Consider the following 15,224-nt stretch of genomic DNA (forward strand, 5'->3'; position numbering starts at 1 on the left):
TCCTGCATTGGCAGGCCAATTCTTTACCACTGAGCCACCTGGGAAGCCATAAACCAGTTTTAATAAAACTCAAAAGAAATGACCCCAAAACGTTTCTCATTATCACTTTGTGTGGTCCATAGTCATCTAGATTATACACATATCTATCTTCACTCTATCACATCCTGCCTTTGTATGCTTCCCACTGGGGGACGTGTTCCTTCTATTTGAAAAATACCTTTTAGTATCCTTTTCACTGAAGGTCTACAGTGACAAATTCTCTTTGTTTCTGTTTGTCAGAAAACATAATTAGTCTTCATTTTTGAGTCATATATATTTTTATATATCAAATCCTAGGTTTTAACAGTTAATTTTCCTTCTATGTTTTAAATATGTGGCTCCACTGTCTTCTGAATTTTATTTCTACTGAAAGTCAACTGCAAGTCTTAGTATGGCTTCTTTCGATTTAAATGTCATTTTTCTTTTTTTAGCAGTTTGATGATGATAGATGTGATCTCCTTTGCATCTCTGCTAGGCCTACCCTGAGGCAAATTCTGTACTAGTGCTGGCAGTACAGGAGTAAACAAGACAGCAAAGTCCCTCCACAATCTTGCCTGAGAACAGAGACCACCATATGTTATATCACCCTCCACGTTTATTACTCCTAGAAGCAGTGTTTCAGTTGAGACTAAAAGAATCAGCAGCAGTAAGAATGATACGGACGAGGGGCCGAGGTAAAGCCAAGGGCCATGACCTCTTGAGGAAAGTCTGGAGCAGAGAAGTGAGGGAGATCAGTAGGCAGGAGTCAGATTATGCAGGGCTTGTGGAATTATGATTTTATCTTGAGGCAAGTAGGAGCCAGTAAAGAATTTTAAGGAGAATGATATGGTCAAATTTCAATATTTGGAAATGGAGCATGGGCTGGAGGGGTGTAAGTAGAAGTAGGGGGATGTGTTAAGAGGCTACTTTGGATGCCTGGACAACAGATGATTTCTTTAACTAGAGTGGTGGTGCCAGTGGAGTTGGAAGATAAATGGACACTTCCAGGTACATTAGAGTGCGGAAATCCGATTAAACTGGAGACAGAAAAATAGCGCTATCTCAAACAAAGAGGCCCTGGAGAAGAAAGAAGAGAGATGTTGATAAAATACCACTTTATTTTGCTTCTTAACCCACCCGGTGTCTCCCTTCCCCTAACCCTGTCGCCTAGTTATATGCAGATAACATTTACGCGAGGGGCGGGGCAGGCGCCGGCAAAAACCCGGGAACTTTTATTTAAACTGGGGTGTACGTCAGCGGAGAGCAGATGAAAGAACACAAGGCACTTCCGCTTACTCCGGAAGTGAAAGCGCCTAAGCTCCTCCGCCGGCGGAGGGCCAGGGTGGAAGGATGGCCGGGCGGACTGCGCGGCTGGTACTGCTGGCTGGAGCAGCCGCCCTAGCAAGCGGGTCCCAGGGCGACCGCGAGCCAGTGTACCGCGATTGCGTGCTCCGGTGCGAAGAGCGGAACTGCTCGGGGGGTGCACTGAAGCACTTCCGCTCCCGCCAGCCAATCTACATGAGTCTAGCAGGTAAGCCACACCCCGCGGTAGGCCCCGCCCAATGATCTTGGCCCCGCCCCTAATACCACTCTAATGATGTACCTTAGTTCCTCCCTCGGGTCCATTATGGGTGTGAGTGAGTGGAACCCCAGAGTGATGATAGCCTGTCAGCCAGGAGTTTCGTTTACTTTTTATTTATTCAGTCAAATGGGCATTTACTACCGCCTGGGTGCACAGTACTGGAATGACACTGAAATCGGACCAGGGTCCTGCCATTGGGGGCTCATAATGCAAGGAAACGGTAACTCGAGCCCCAAAGGATTCTTAGATTAAGTAACATGTAGGAGAGGAAGGAATCGTTTCTGACTTTGAAGAGTTGGGGGCACTGATTATCTTGGACTTTCCTGAGAGGAAGGTCTTCCCAATAGATGCATTAAATTTAGGCCTGTGGCCATAGTGGGCAATTACTGTGTGACAGGTGTCAAAATAGTTATTTTTCACAACGACCCTTTGAGGTTGATTCTCGTAACCTGATTTTTACAAATGAGGAGACTCAGAGAGGTTAGGTGTCTTGCTCAAAGTCACAGAGCCAGTAACTAGTAGAGTTTTCAGTTCTGGCCTGTTTGACTACAAGTTTGTTCTCTTTACTGTCCTTTGTTTACCAGACAGAAAGAACAGAGAATGGAGGTCCTGGCTAGATATGGACACATCCTGCAGCTTGGTTTACTCAGGGAGCAGGGTGCCTGAAAAGGAGTAGTGGGAAATAAAGTTTAAAAGGCAATGTGGGGCCTCCAAAGTCAGAGTGAAGAACCTGAGCTTCATTTTCATAGGTGGGGGTTAAGATGACAAGGGTTTCTCCCTGGGGAGTGAGAGCAAATCCTGTATTCAGGAAGAGCAAACATGAATCCAGATGTCCACAGATGAGTCCATCAGATGCCAAAATCTCCATCTTGGGTGAAAGGAGAAGAGACATCTCTATTTGCTCACTGTACACTCTAACACACACACGCACACACACACACACACCTTTCCCTTGTGTGTATGTTGCACCATCACTCATCCATCCAAGCAGAAAGTTAGAATTTTCAGATTTCTTCTGGTTTTCTCCAACCTGCAGGCCCTCTTGGCTTGTGTTTGGGTTTGAGCCCCTTTCGGGCTATCTCTGTGCCTCCCTGTGCTGGGGAATTCACCAGGCCATATTTATCTGTTTCAGGTTGGACCTGTCGGGACGACTGTAAGTATGAGTGTATGTGGGTCACCGTTGGCCTCTACCTCCAGGAAGGTCACAAAGTACCTCAGTTCCATGGCAAGGTGAGCTGGAGGGTCAGGTTAAGTATATGTTGGGAATAAGATGCCTCTAGTTGGATCATGCTGTTGAAGCAAGCCAAAGTGTGGGGTGTTGAGTGTGTGTTTCCTGTCCTCAAAATATGCTAGTTTTCCTATCATCAGATGGGAACAGTGTGTCCTGCCTCTGGATTTGAGGTAACAATATCTGGGAGGTTTTGGGGTCTCCTCAGGGAGTGGTACTGGGCTGCTTAGAGTGGTTGAGATGCCCATCTTGCTACAAGGACAAATTCCCATAGTGTCTCCTTGGTATGCTGTCTGTTGCTTCTTCAGCAGGGGTCTGGATTTAAAATAAAAATACCCCCTTAGATTGCCCAGTGAGGCACAGAGGCTCAGCTTGCTGATACCCTTTGATCCAATAAGATCTTTTTCTAGACTGTTGCAGTTGGTAAGAATTATTCTCCCCAGCTTGTCACAGAGTAAGGTGAGGCTCAGAGGGCTGTGGTCAGTGTAGAGGATGGATTAGATCTTGTGTCTTCTAGATGGCTGGTCTGTGCTGCTTCCACCAACCATACTGAGCCATCAGCACGGGCCTGCCTGCTCTTCCCAGTGCTGCGAGTGCTGGCCAGGATAGAGGGATGACTGTCAGCCAGGGACTGCAGGAAAGCTCGTTGACCCGAAGAGGGACTGCACCTGAGGCTTTGGCGAAGCTCCAGAGCTGAGGAGCTGGCTGGGGACCTGGGGATGCAGCAGGTCAAGCAGAGGTGGGTGGGGCCAGCTGGGCATTGCCTGCGCCTCAGGCCCCCTCCATGTGCTCCTTTTTCAGTGGCCCTTTTCCCGGTTCCTGTGCTTCCAAGAGCCAGCTTCTGCTGTGGCCTCTTTCCTCAATGGCCTAGCCAGCCTGGTGATGCTCTGTCGCTACCGCACCTCCGTGCCAGCCTCCTCCCCTATGTACCCCACCTGCGTGGCCTTCGCTTGGGTAGGTAACTTGGCAAGATTCCTGTTCTATACCCTCATCCAAGAACGAGGAAGCCTTAGATCCCCATTCTCACCCACCTAGCTTCCCCTCAATTTTCCAGGGTTAAACCTGAAGCTGTGGGGTGGTCCAGCCTGGGGAGAGCAGGGAAGGTGCTGAATCAGGTCTTCGCTTTCTAGAAGATCCTGGGTCAGGCTGTCTGAGAGGGAGGGAGAGAGGAAAGAGACCTTGATCTCGTCCTGAAGCAGGAAGCTGCTCAAACACCCAGTAGGACAGTTTACAGACACAGAAGGGAGATGGGTGGCAGGAGCATGCTGGGACCACAGGTTTTTCCCAGGACCCCTGTGGAGGGTTCAAAGCCCTGTCAACCCCAGCCAAGGCCTAGAGGCAGCGGCAGCGACAGCACTCCATCTGGAGCTTAGACCATCCCTGGAGAAGCTGAAATATGTTCCATCTGAGTATCCAGAGAGGTCTCTGAGCTTCACAGAGTGGCTGGTAAGAAGAGCTAGCATCTGGGGCCTGGAGCTGTATGAGAAGCAGGGACTGTGGTACAGATGTGAACCACAGTCACCTTGGCGAGGGCATGAGAGGTTGCAATAGATGTCTCTGGATCAGAGCTACCACAGTAAACCTTAGGGAAACAGCCCCCACTCACTCACCTGGCTTCCATCAAAGCAGCCACTTGTTCAGGTGTTGAGTACCTACTATGTGTGAGAGATCCAAAAGCATATAAAAACAGATGGGTCCCCGCCCTCTGGTACCAGACACATAAGTACACAATTGAATGTAAAAGGTCAGCTATGAACAAGCGCAGTGAAGGCTAGATCAGTGCTGTGGCGGATGTGGTGGGGTCTAGACCAGCACGGGGCAATCCAAGAAGGCTTCTGTGAGGAAGAGATATGTGAGGTCAAATCAGAATGATGGGTGAATGCATACTGGCAGGACAGAGTGCAGGTTATGTGAGGACATGAACGCCAGGAGGCCGACCAGGCAAGAAGCTGGGAGGGGGTTTGAGGCAGGTGAGCGGGTGGGCAGCAGGTGGAGCCTGGAGATGGATAGATGGGGAGAGCCTGTAGACATAGTAACACTTTAGATCTTGACTCTCAAAACCTCGGGAAGCAATGAGGGTTGCAGAGAAGGGGCTTCGTGAATACATTTGCCGTTCTGGCCTTTGTGTAAAGGCCAGGTTGGAGGAGGCAGGAGTGAATGTGGGGCCTATTTGGTAATTTTAGTGTACGGCACTGTAGCTACGCTAGAGAGGTGCCACAGATCTTGGGAAGGAGGGCTATTAAAGAGAAGTGTGTTTGAGCTATGTTTCGGAGGTAACATTAAAATTTTTTAAAGTATTTTTTTAACAAACCCATACACAGCTCCTACTCTGTGCCAGGTATCATTCTAAGCACTTTATGAATATTAACCTTGTTAATCCCCTAACAAGCTTATGAGGTAGGTAGTATTATTATCCTCAGTTTACAGTCAAGGAAACCAAGGACTGGAAAGTTTAAGTTACCTGCCCCAGGAGCCAGGGTTTAAATCTAGGCATCTGGCTCCAGCTCTTACACCATCTTGGCTATGAGGCTACCTAAGATGAGAAATGAGGAATCAAGGACAAGTCCTGTGCTTCTGCTTAGAAGACAGTGATAGAAACTGTGAGTGTGGATGTCATCACCAGGGGGGAGCTTGGTGAGAAGACAAGGGATCTGGGATGGAGACCCAAGAAACCCCAAAACATGGCTGAATAGAGGAGGAGGAGCCAGCAATGCAGACAGAAGGAGTGGCCAGAGGGGCAGGTGGAAAACAAAAGGCCATGGTGTGGTTGGGGGAGCCCTGGGACAGAGATAGGAAGGAGAGAGTAGGCCATTCTCCTGAGTTCTGCTTCAGTCAAATAAGATGAGACTGAAGGTCTCTGAGGACCTTGGGGAAGCTGATCGTATCAGGTGCTGGAAATCTAGGCCAAACCTCAGACTTCAGAGATGGGGACTGGAAGGAGGGCCAGAGGAGGCTGTGGAACCTCTGGGAAATGGTGCTCCTCGCTAATACTTTCCATTCAATAATATTCATAATCTTTATCAGTTACAGAACTCAGGTCATATGATGGGCATGGCCCTAAGTTTATAATACCACTGCAAGTCCTGTGGAAGGCTCAGAGCGGGGAAACATACCCAAAGTTGTCAGCTCACAAGGTGGTGACTAGTGGAGACAGGCTGGCCCCCAGGGCTGTCTGACTCCAGCGCCTGAGCACCTAGCCCCCTCTGGGCTGTCTCCATGTGCGGTGCTGCATGTTTACGGGGTATCTGCTGTGGGTAGAGATAGGGGTTAGCGCTTATGGTGGCTGAAGCCCCCATCCCAAGGAGCTAAGCTGAGTGGGAGGTGCAGGTCCGGCCAGTCTGGGAGGCAGGACAGAGGCCGAGGTGAAGAGGGCTCAGGGCGTGAGCCTGGTGAGCTGGAGACCACATCGTCTGGGTGGAGGAGTCTCTCAGGAAAGCACGGGGAGGAAGGGAGCCTGCATCTCCTTCTATGGGATCCGTAGGCCTGGTCAGGCTTAGACATGTGCCCAGAGAGGAGAGAACGTTCGATTCCCGCCTCCCGGGCTGGGGGCCCAGCAGGAGCGAAGGTGCAGAAGCTGGTCAGTGTGGGGCCCGGACTGGCATCCTTGGGAAGGTCAGCCTGGCCGCTGTGGCTGGCTGAAAGGCAGACAAGGGAGTTAAGAGGGAGCAGAGAGGGCTCTGAGTGCCGGACTGAGGAGCCAGAATTCTTGCATAGACTGGGGTCTGGCATCATCCCAGCCTGTCACCGGGTGGGACAGAGCCACCACTCCCTGTTTTTTGCCTCACGCAGAGAAGCGAATTTGTTCCTGGCTATGCAAGCAGGAAAGGTGGGGAAACTGAGGAGAGTTCGCTTATCCCGTTTCCCTCGGCGTTCTTCCAGGGACACTGATGTCTGCCCTCACTGCCCCCTCGTCCCTGCCCCTGTTCTCACAGGACAGTCCTGCCTGAACTATCTGAACCAAACTCAGAGCCTCCTTGGGTAGACACGCTGATCTGAGGGGACCTCAGAGAGTCCCTGCCGTCGTCTTCATAACACGTGCCAGAGGCCAGTGGTCACTTCACAGCTCTTGCTTCCATCCCGCCTGATTCTGGGGTCTTTCGTCTCACTGGCATCTGCCACTCAGCTTCCGTCTTGGTGAGGATCATACCTCCCAGGTGTGTCCTGCAGTCCAGCATGACAGGGGCCCTTAGGGACATGGCAGGTGATGCGAGGTTGGGGGAGGACAGATACCTGTGGCCTGTGTCCTAGGACACCCTGAGGACATGCGGCCCCCTCTTCGTGCCATCAGGAGGCCCTTGAGGGACAGAGTCTCAGTGCCCACACTCTCTTTGATGATCCAGTATGGATTTTACACTCGATCTTTAGTCCTGTGTGTATTTGCAAGAGGGAAAAATCCCAAGCTGTAAGGAGGTTGTGACTGTGGACTTTGTTGTAGACTGGGTTTTCTGGAGCGACTGGGGCTCCAGAGTGAGTTTAGTCACCTGCTCCAGGTGAGGTCTTGCGAAGGGGAGGGGTCTCAGCGGCTTTTTCTTCGGCACTTAGCAGGGCTAACGAAGCTTTGGCATAAGAAGTCAACCCTTGCGTTGACATTTAGACCTGGACTTGGGCTGGGCAGTGGCCAGGCTTTGGAGGAGCCCACCACAGACCTTTGACTTCATGGAACTGGGGGCCCCTGCTCTCTGCCAAAGCTACGAGGCTAAACCGGTTCTCTGTCCCTTCATCCAACAAGGAAAGGTCCTTGGGGTAGAGTGAGGATAGGGTGCCAGGAAAGGCCAGACTGTCTCTGCAGGATGATTTACGGTGGTGGGGACTAACTGTACCCCACCTCTGCTGAGGAAACTGGGAGAAGAGACAGCAGAATGATGGCTAGACTTCAGGAAGGTCGTCCCTACGGTCAGACAAGCGCCAGTGGAACAGGCAATGGCAGGAAATCAAGGAATCCTTTTTGATGGTGGAAAAAGTCCCCCTCCTCCTGTCTCCATCCACTTCTTGCCCACTTCTCTCTCAGGAGTGAACTGGGGCTGGCTTGCCCTGCCTGAGGCCTCTGGGAGAGGGGGGCAGGATGGCAGCAGGCATCATATTTAACATTCTGCCTCCCCCACTTCTGAGACAGCGAGCTATTTAAAGACCCACTTGTCCCCACCGCGGCGGTGTCAATGACAGCCCCGAGCACTGGGGCTTAGCACTGGGGTCGAATTCTTGACAGATCTGGCTCACTTGGCATCCAACCAGTTTCACGGCTGTGATATTTTTGTCTCAATTTTCTTATTTTCCAACAGACTGAAACAGCCTCCTGCTCTCCTCCACCCAGCCTGCCGTGTCCCCCTCCAGTTCCGCCCTCGTTGGCACCCTGCCCCTGGCCTCCCCCTTTCCTCAGTGTTTATGCAAAGTTCTTGGCGCCCATCACCCTCCTGGCCTGTCTGATTGGCCAGTTACCACCCCCCACCTCGGCTCCCCCATCCTACTCAGGCTTGGCCGAGGAGCCTGGGAGCAGCCACACACTTGGGCTCTCCCGTCCTTCACATCCTTCTGTTCCTAAACTTGAGTCTTAATGACAAACCCTGAGCCAAGAGAAGTAACCTGTCTTCAGTGCATCCTGGTGGGGTCGTCGCTCAGGAGCCGGGAGGAGGGGGCTCAGAGGGGGCTCTTCCTACAGCTGCGGCGTCTGTGTTCTGGGACCAAGAGACCCTGGGGCTCCGTGGTTTTCCCTGGAACACTATGACCTTTGAGGAAGGGCAGTGGTGGGGGTCAGTCCCTGGACATGATGAAGGAAACAGATATTTCTGGGCTACCTACTGTGTGCCAGGCCCAGGAATAGCCACCACTTACTGAGTGGTTTCGTTGTGCCTGATATCTTGCAGACATCATCCTCACGACCCTCTTATGCAGTGGGTGCTATTCTGAACCCTGTTTTGTACGTGAGGCAACTAAGGCTCAGAGAAGCTATTATTTGCTCAAGATCATGCAGCTGTTTAGGGGTTGAGACAGAACTTGAACCCTGAGTCCATCTCATGATGGAGGCTCCAGACATCCTGTCCCCAGCCTGGAACTGTGGCTGGGCCAAGGCGGATTTAGGGAGACCACCCTTTCTCAGCCTAGACTTCCATGGCCAGCAAGGAGAGTGGGAGACAGACTTGGGCTCTTTGGCCTTGGTTCTGTGAAGGGGTGTGAGGATCCTATGCTGGTCAGCAAGGTAGGGAGAAGTAAGTCCTAATGTTTAACCCTGTCCTGAGCACTGTGCTGTACATTGTACTTGTTTTGTTTGTTAAATCCTTATCAATACTATGATTATTCCCATTTTACAGATGAGAAAACTGAGGCCCAACAAGGCTAAATAACTTGCCCAAGGACACACAGGAAATACAGAGGCAGGATTTGAACACTGGCAGTCTGGCCCTAGGGCCTGCACTCTTAATGACACTATCTCCCAAGTCTGAGGAGAGGGTCAGAAGAGGAACCCCCCAAAATGAGACACTCCCCAGGGGAAAGGGGACTTTTCAGGGTGCACAGTCCAGGCTTCAGGTGGGTCTCTGTAAGTGGAAGGCACCCCGGGGAGGCAGTTGGACAGGGGACCAAACAACCCCAATCCCTGTCCCATAAAGCGACGCCCTAGCCCCGTGCGTTCCCCCACAATCCTCCAGATGCCACTTAGTCTGCCTGTCACCTCCCCCTGCCACAGGCGACAAGGAGACCTGGCTGGCTGCCATTGCCTGCTGCCTTCCCCTCTGCCTCCCCGTCACGTTGGCTTTCAGGGCCACTTCCCTCCCCAAGGATGTCCCTGTGCCTGGCCTGCCCAGGAGACCTGGCCCACGTGATCACCTGGGCCCTGTCTCCAGCACTGAGCCTGCTCCTCTCCCTATTCTGACCCGAGCATCACAGACTTCGCAGAAGCAGAGTCTGAGGAAGGACTTCGTCCTGTTCCATTTTCCAGCCTCCAGACCAGCGCCCATTACCGTCTCTGGGGAAGGGGTCTGGTCTCCAGGGATGGGACAGGATGGCTGTCCTCAAAAGACCTTGACTAATCACCTGACATCAGGGCTGGAAAGGGGACAAAGGATCACTTTGGACGGCCCCTGATTTGTCCCAGGGGGGAGCTTGGGCCCAGAAGGGCAGGGCCTGTGCCCAGGTCATGAGGAGCAGAAGCAGCAAGAGTGAGCCCTGAATCCAGGCCAGACAGGCTCATCAGGCTCCTGAGCCTCCAGAGACTTCCAGGCTTGAGCGGCTTTGCAGTAGAGCTTAGGCCTCCACCCCATTGCTCTTCCCGTTTCCTCACAAGCCCCCTCAAGCCTGTGTTAGGGAATTCATCCTACCACCTGCCCTTCCTGCTGCATACCAGGGGGAAAGTGGTTTTTTACCCTGCTCCCTCTGTCCCCTGCCTGGTCAGTTTTCCTGGTACACTGGACCCAAGTGAGCAGCTCCTGGCCTTTACCCATCTCTGGCAGGCCTGTACCACCCTAGTGCATCCCTCCCCACCCCCAGGGCCTTCCAGGCCAGACCTTGGCTGTTTCTTCCTTTGACTGGTTTCCCAGCCCTTCCACCCAGCCCAGTGTTGTGTGTCTCCACCCCAGCCCACCCTTCTTTCAGTAAGTTGGGTTTCAGCAGTCCCTGAAAACAAATGCCACCACCACCTCCCACGAGAGTGAGGGCTCATTTGCAAGATGATTTGTACTCTCTCCTTGCAGTTAATGCCCATGAGAAAGGCCTCCAGCGTTCCCTTGGGCCCTTGCCCACCACAGCCCCTCTAGCCCTGCTCCTTTGCTCCTCCCAGATCGGAGCAGCAGCCACTGGCCTGGCGGGTTGGGCCGGCCCAGCCAGGGGAAGGCTGGGCTTCCTCCTCAGAGACTTGGCCCCAGTGGGATCTGCTTGATCTCCCTCCCTTGCTTGCTTGCTCCAGACACACCCCAAGCTGGCTCAAGCCCCTCCACCCCACCCACTTCATTCCCGCCCCCAGAGGCTGAGGTCACTGGCTCCCCTGGCCCGGGTGGGGCTGTCATCACCTGCCAGTTGGGGGAGGAGGTGAGGTTCCCTGGGGGCTGTTGTCTTAGCCATTGAGTAACCAGGGAACTTGACTGCCGGAACTGGTTCCCAGGCCAGGCCGGAACCTGTGGAGGCTGCAGCCTCGCAGCCTTGGGGGGGTTCAGGGGTGGGAAGCTTGCGTCTGAGGGACCCAGACTGGGTGGGGGTAGAGGGGCATGGGTTTGTCCAGGGCCCAGGGAAGCGTGTTCTCAGCTCCCCTTCCCCAAAGTGAGATGGAGGTGAACCCTCTGGGGGGTCTTCCCCGCCTCTGGACGCCACGCTCACCGGCTGCCTCTCTCCCCAGGTCTCCCTCAATGCTTGGTTCTGGTCCACAGTCTTCCATACCAGGGACACCGACCTCACAGAGGTGAGCGCCCTTCCACTCCGTCTTCTGCTGGGGCCAGTCCCGGAGGACTGGGGACAGCGGTGGGGCAGACATGGCTCTTAGTTCTCATACTGACTGGGTTCACAGAGCACTTGGTTTGTGCAGAGCCTTTTCAGCCTGTCAGTGCACTTGAGCCTCCCTTGACCCTTGTGGGGCAGGTGTGATTACTGGCTCTTCTTAACTGATGCGGCAGCTGAGCCTTTGACAGGTGAGCTCACTTGCCCAGGATCAGTCAGCCAGTGAGGGGGGGCAATCCAGACTCGAGCCCACAGCTGTTGAACCCAGACTGCACTCTGAAGTCTGCGCACGCGCTTCCATTCTGGAGTCTTGGCCGGCACACCTCTAAACCCTTGCTGCTGAGTACATTTTTTTTTTTTTAGTTGTATAATGTGAATACAAGGGTCAGTCTATTGAATTCAGACATAAAACAGTGATAGAGGAAAGGAGCATGAGACATCCCCGCTGGCCATAGGCCTGGGACTCACACATTAGACTCTGGCTGGCTCTCTGCCGCCACCACCCCCAGCCCCATCCCTGATGGGTCTTCTCCGGGCCCTGCCTTCCATGAAGCCTTGTCCACAGCCTACTCCCCTGACACTGGTCCCTCATTCAGCTTTCCTTGCCCTCAGAAAATGGACTACTTCTGTGCTTCCACTGTCATCCTACACTCAATCTATCTGTGCTGTGTCAGGTGAGCCTGTTTTGGCTGCTATGGGGTCAAAATCGGGCCCTGGGGGCAGAAAGTGGTCACCAGTCTCCCTCCCTGGGGGTGCTGTTCCAGGGCTTTCATCACGCATGCACATAGCATCCAGACGGGTCTGGAGGGGACTCCGTGATGGGATGGGGGGCCCTGGCTCTTTCCAAGGAGCTATATAGCACAACACGGTCACAGGCTGTCCTCCGGGGATTGGAAGCCTGCCTTGCTGGCCTGGATCCCCTGCATGGCTGCTGGGGTGAGGGGGTGCTTCAGGGCATGCTGCCGTGGGGACCGGTCACTCTCAGTCTGAGCAGCTCTGGGTGGCGGGGCAGGACCGTGGGGCTGCAGCACCCGGCCGTGGCCAGTGCCTTCCGGGCCCTCCTGCTGCTCATGCTGACGGCGCACGTCTCCTACCTGAGCCTCGTCCACTTCGACTACGGCTACAACATGGCAGCCAACGTGGCGATCGGTGAGGCGGGACGGGCTCTCTGGGAGGGCCGGGCCGTCTGCGGAACTGCTGGCTCGGGGTGGAGGTGGGCCTTGGGGCTGTCTGCAGAGAAGGAGGTTCTAGAGAGACCCTTAGGGTGAAGGAAGAGGAAAGAATTTGGGGGTGGGAGAGAGGGGCGGTTGGGGGGGAGGCTCCTGAGGTCACAGAGGGGAGACTTGGGGAGGAGAGAAGGAGTCCAGGGAGTGAGCCTCTCCCTACCCCTGCCCATGCCCAGGCCTGGTGAACGCGGCATGGTGGCTGGCCTGGTGCCTGCTGAACCAGCAGCTGCCGCATGTGCACAAGTGCGTGGCGGTGGTCCTGTTGCTGCAGGGGCTGTCCCTGCTTGAGCTGCTGGACTTCCCGCCTCTCTTCTGGGTCCTGGATGCCCATGCCATCTGGCACATCAGCACCATCCCCGTTCACGTCCTCTTCTTCAGGTGGGTGCCTCTCCCTGCCCAGCACTCACCTCCTCTGTGCCCTCCCTTGCTGGCTTCTCAGAGGCCTCTGTGCACCTGTCACCCACCCACCAGGCCAGCTTGCCTGCACCACCCGCCCCTGCCCCCAGGGGACGCTCTCAGAGCTGTGCCTTGCCTCAGTGGGCTCCCCCCTCTGCCTGCAGCTTTCTGGAAGATGACAGCCTCTACCTGCTGAAGGAGTCAGAGGCCAAGGTCAAGCTGGACTGAAGGTCTCAGAAGTGGATCTGCCCTCTTGAGAATCCTGTCTGTCCCTGCTGGCTCCCCTTCTCCCCTGAAGTCCTTGAGATGATTTGTTTTCCTTTCAGCATCTTGAACTTGGACACGAAGAGTGTGGGCCCAGAATCATGTAACCTGCCCACCCCTTGCTCACCCCCACGTGACCCCCACAGGTCTTGGCCTCCCAGCAGACCTGGCCTCATAACATCTGGGGCTAGAAAATGGCAACCCCTCTGGTCCCTGGAGCTGAACTGGACTGGAACTGTGTTCTTAGCTCCACTGAGAGGAGGCTGTCTCTCCCTCCCTGTCAGCCTCCTCCTCACATCCCCTCACTGCCGGGGTGGTTCAGAACCCCAGACCCCTCTGTCTAGCTGGGAGACCAGGTACCACGGCCTTTGGGGTACAGTGAGGTCCCTTCTGTTACCCCTGTGCCCTCCTCCTGGGCACCACTAGGTGGCACTAGATGCTTGCTCTTCAGCTGCCAAGTTTCCCAGCAGATCTCATGGGATCTAGAGGAAGTAAACTGTAGGGATTGGGGGGCAGTCTCCCTCAGACTTGCCCCAGTCAGACCCCCGGGAGGCCTCACCACACTCCCTCTTTGGAGCCAGGACCCCAGAGAGTGTAGGACAGGAATCCTTCTGGCCCCTGAGCTGCTGTTCTGGTTAGGAGCCCACACATGAGTGTGTGAGGGAGACCAAGTGTGTAGGTTGATGGGGTGGTGGATGGAGATCTGGGGTGTGTGGGATGCCGCGTGGGGTGGTGAGCACTGGCCTTGTTGTAGTGCAGAAAGTGCGGATGTGTGTGAGTGGTTTTGAAGTGTGTGTGTTGGGGGACAGGCATGTTAGTGTGGGTTAGGGGAATGTGCAGAGACTGAACAGAGTGCAAGGGAGTGTGAGTGGGGGTTGGGGGGGGATCAAATCATGTGGACAACCATTGACTGAGCACCAGGTCTGCACACAGCCCAGGCCAGGCAGACAGCCAGGATGTCCTCAAGATCTGGCAGGGGTAAGGGTGTCCAGGTTTCATGTGTGTATATGTGTTCCTTTCTTTTGCACCTTTTCTCTTTACAAACCTCATAGAGCTCCCACACAACTCAAGATCACCCTCAGAATCAGCCCTTTGGGAGGCAGAAGGGGGAAGGAAAAGGGGGACCCTCCTTGCCTAGACATGGTTCGCCATCCCCTACCCCAGTGCCCTGCCTACTAAGCCCCTTTGCCACTTCCTGACCCAGGGTAGGGGGTAAGGGACAATCTGGGGGAAGAGGGGAGAAGACCTTGGCTGGGTCTGGTCTCTGGTCTTCCCAGAAGCAGGCAGGGGCAATGCTGTGCCTACACCGTGGTAAAGGTGACCCCTGCCAGTTTCCAGCAGCCATAGCACATTCCTGCTCCACGTGGAGCTCCAGAAACTTTCCATCCCACGGCTGTCTCTGATTGGAGCAGGGAGTCTGCTCCTCTTCCCCTCCCTGGGGGTAAGGGCACTGAGCTAGGAGTCCAACCTCAGGGACTTGGGTGGCCTGTGTTAACTTCTTTTGATACTAAGAACTATTTTAAGGTGAGGAGGGTGGCAAGGGACATTCTTAATAAACCAATTCTCAGCTTCACCTACTGTTTTCCAGCTCATTTGTGTGAGTAGGATGGGCTGGAGGGAAGAAGACAGCTGGCGGGAGGCAGCAGGGGGGCAGAGGGGTCTCTAGCTAGGAACATGGGAGTGGGGATGGCAGGAACTAGATTCAGGGCAACAGCAGATATGGATGGAGCTCCCGTCCCACTTATCCTGGGGGCTGGAGGAGGGAGCTGGTGCCTGTTTCTCCCCCCCTCCCATCTCTGGGCCTTTGTGACTGGATGGTAGCTCCACTGGCCACAAGTTCCACTTACATCTCCCTCCCCTTCTGGGTTCCACTAAGCTCCACTAGGGTTTATTGGTTCTTAACCTTTCTGAGCTTCACCTGCAAGTAGGGTACTGCTGAGTGTGGGGACGAAAGGGACCTAGCAGGTGCAGGGCACACAGCAGATGCTGAAGGAGCTCCCCATGACCTTGGCCTTCCTTAGTTTGGGAAGAATGAGTGTACAGAAACCGACCTTTCTGGAAGCTTCTGGGGGGAAAAGGCCAGGGCCGATGC

General features: G+C 54.2%; 1 protein-coding gene across 7 annotated transcripts; it reads left to right on the top strand.

Annotated features, from left to right (window-relative positions):
• The first annotated feature begins 1,337 nt into the window (after positions 1 to 1,337).
• PGAP3 (post-GPI attachment to proteins phospholipase 3) lies at positions 1,338 to 14,705 on the top strand. Of its 7 annotated transcripts, XR_014080088.1 has the most exons (9): positions 1,338 to 1,549; positions 2,733 to 2,830; positions 3,630 to 3,782; positions 9,134 to 9,350; positions 11,149 to 11,211; positions 11,859 to 11,920; positions 12,259 to 12,395; positions 12,649 to 12,850; positions 13,033 to 14,705. XR_014080088.1 is itself a non-coding variant. In XM_081582203.1 (8 exons), the coding sequence occupies exons 1-8, from the start codon at positions 1,369 to 1,371 to the stop codon at positions 13,094 to 13,096; spliced, it is 960 nt and encodes a 319-aa protein (XP_081438329.1). In that variant the 5' UTR covers positions 1,338 to 1,368; the 3' UTR covers positions 13,097 to 14,705. The 7 variants fall into 7 exon arrangements, 5 of the variants coding, with proteins under 5 accessions (XP_081438329.1, XP_081438330.1, XP_081438331.1 ...); XM_081582203.1 differs by lacking the exon at positions 9,134 to 9,350; XM_081582204.1 differs by lacking the exons at positions 9,134 to 9,350; positions 11,149 to 11,211.
• The last annotated feature ends 519 nt before the right edge of the window (positions 14,706 to 15,224 follow it).

The sequence above is a fragment of the Giraffa tippelskirchi genome, chromosome 3 (assembly GCF_054371585.1).
Source record: "Giraffa tippelskirchi isolate mGirTip1 chromosome 3, T2T-mGirTip1v1.2.pri, whole genome shotgun sequence".
NCBI lineage: Eukaryota > Metazoa > Chordata > Mammalia > Artiodactyla > Giraffidae > Giraffa > Giraffa tippelskirchi.

What these genes read in the sequence shown, in the direction of transcription:
- PGAP3 (XM_081582203.1), top strand. Translation starts at nt 1,369, where the DNA reads ATGGCCGGGCGGACTGCGCGGCTGGTACTGCTGGCTGGAGCAGCCGCC. An exon ending in CCTGCGTGGCCTTCGCTTGG is followed by an intron (nt 3,783 to 11,148) that starts GTAGGTAACTTG and finishes CTCTCTCCCCAG; the next exon opens with GTCTCCCTCAATGCTTGGTT. An exon ending in GGCAGCCAACGTGGCGATCG is followed by an intron (nt 12,396 to 12,648) that starts GTGAGGCGGGAC and finishes GCCCATGCCCAG; the next exon opens with GCCTGGTGAACGCGGCATGG.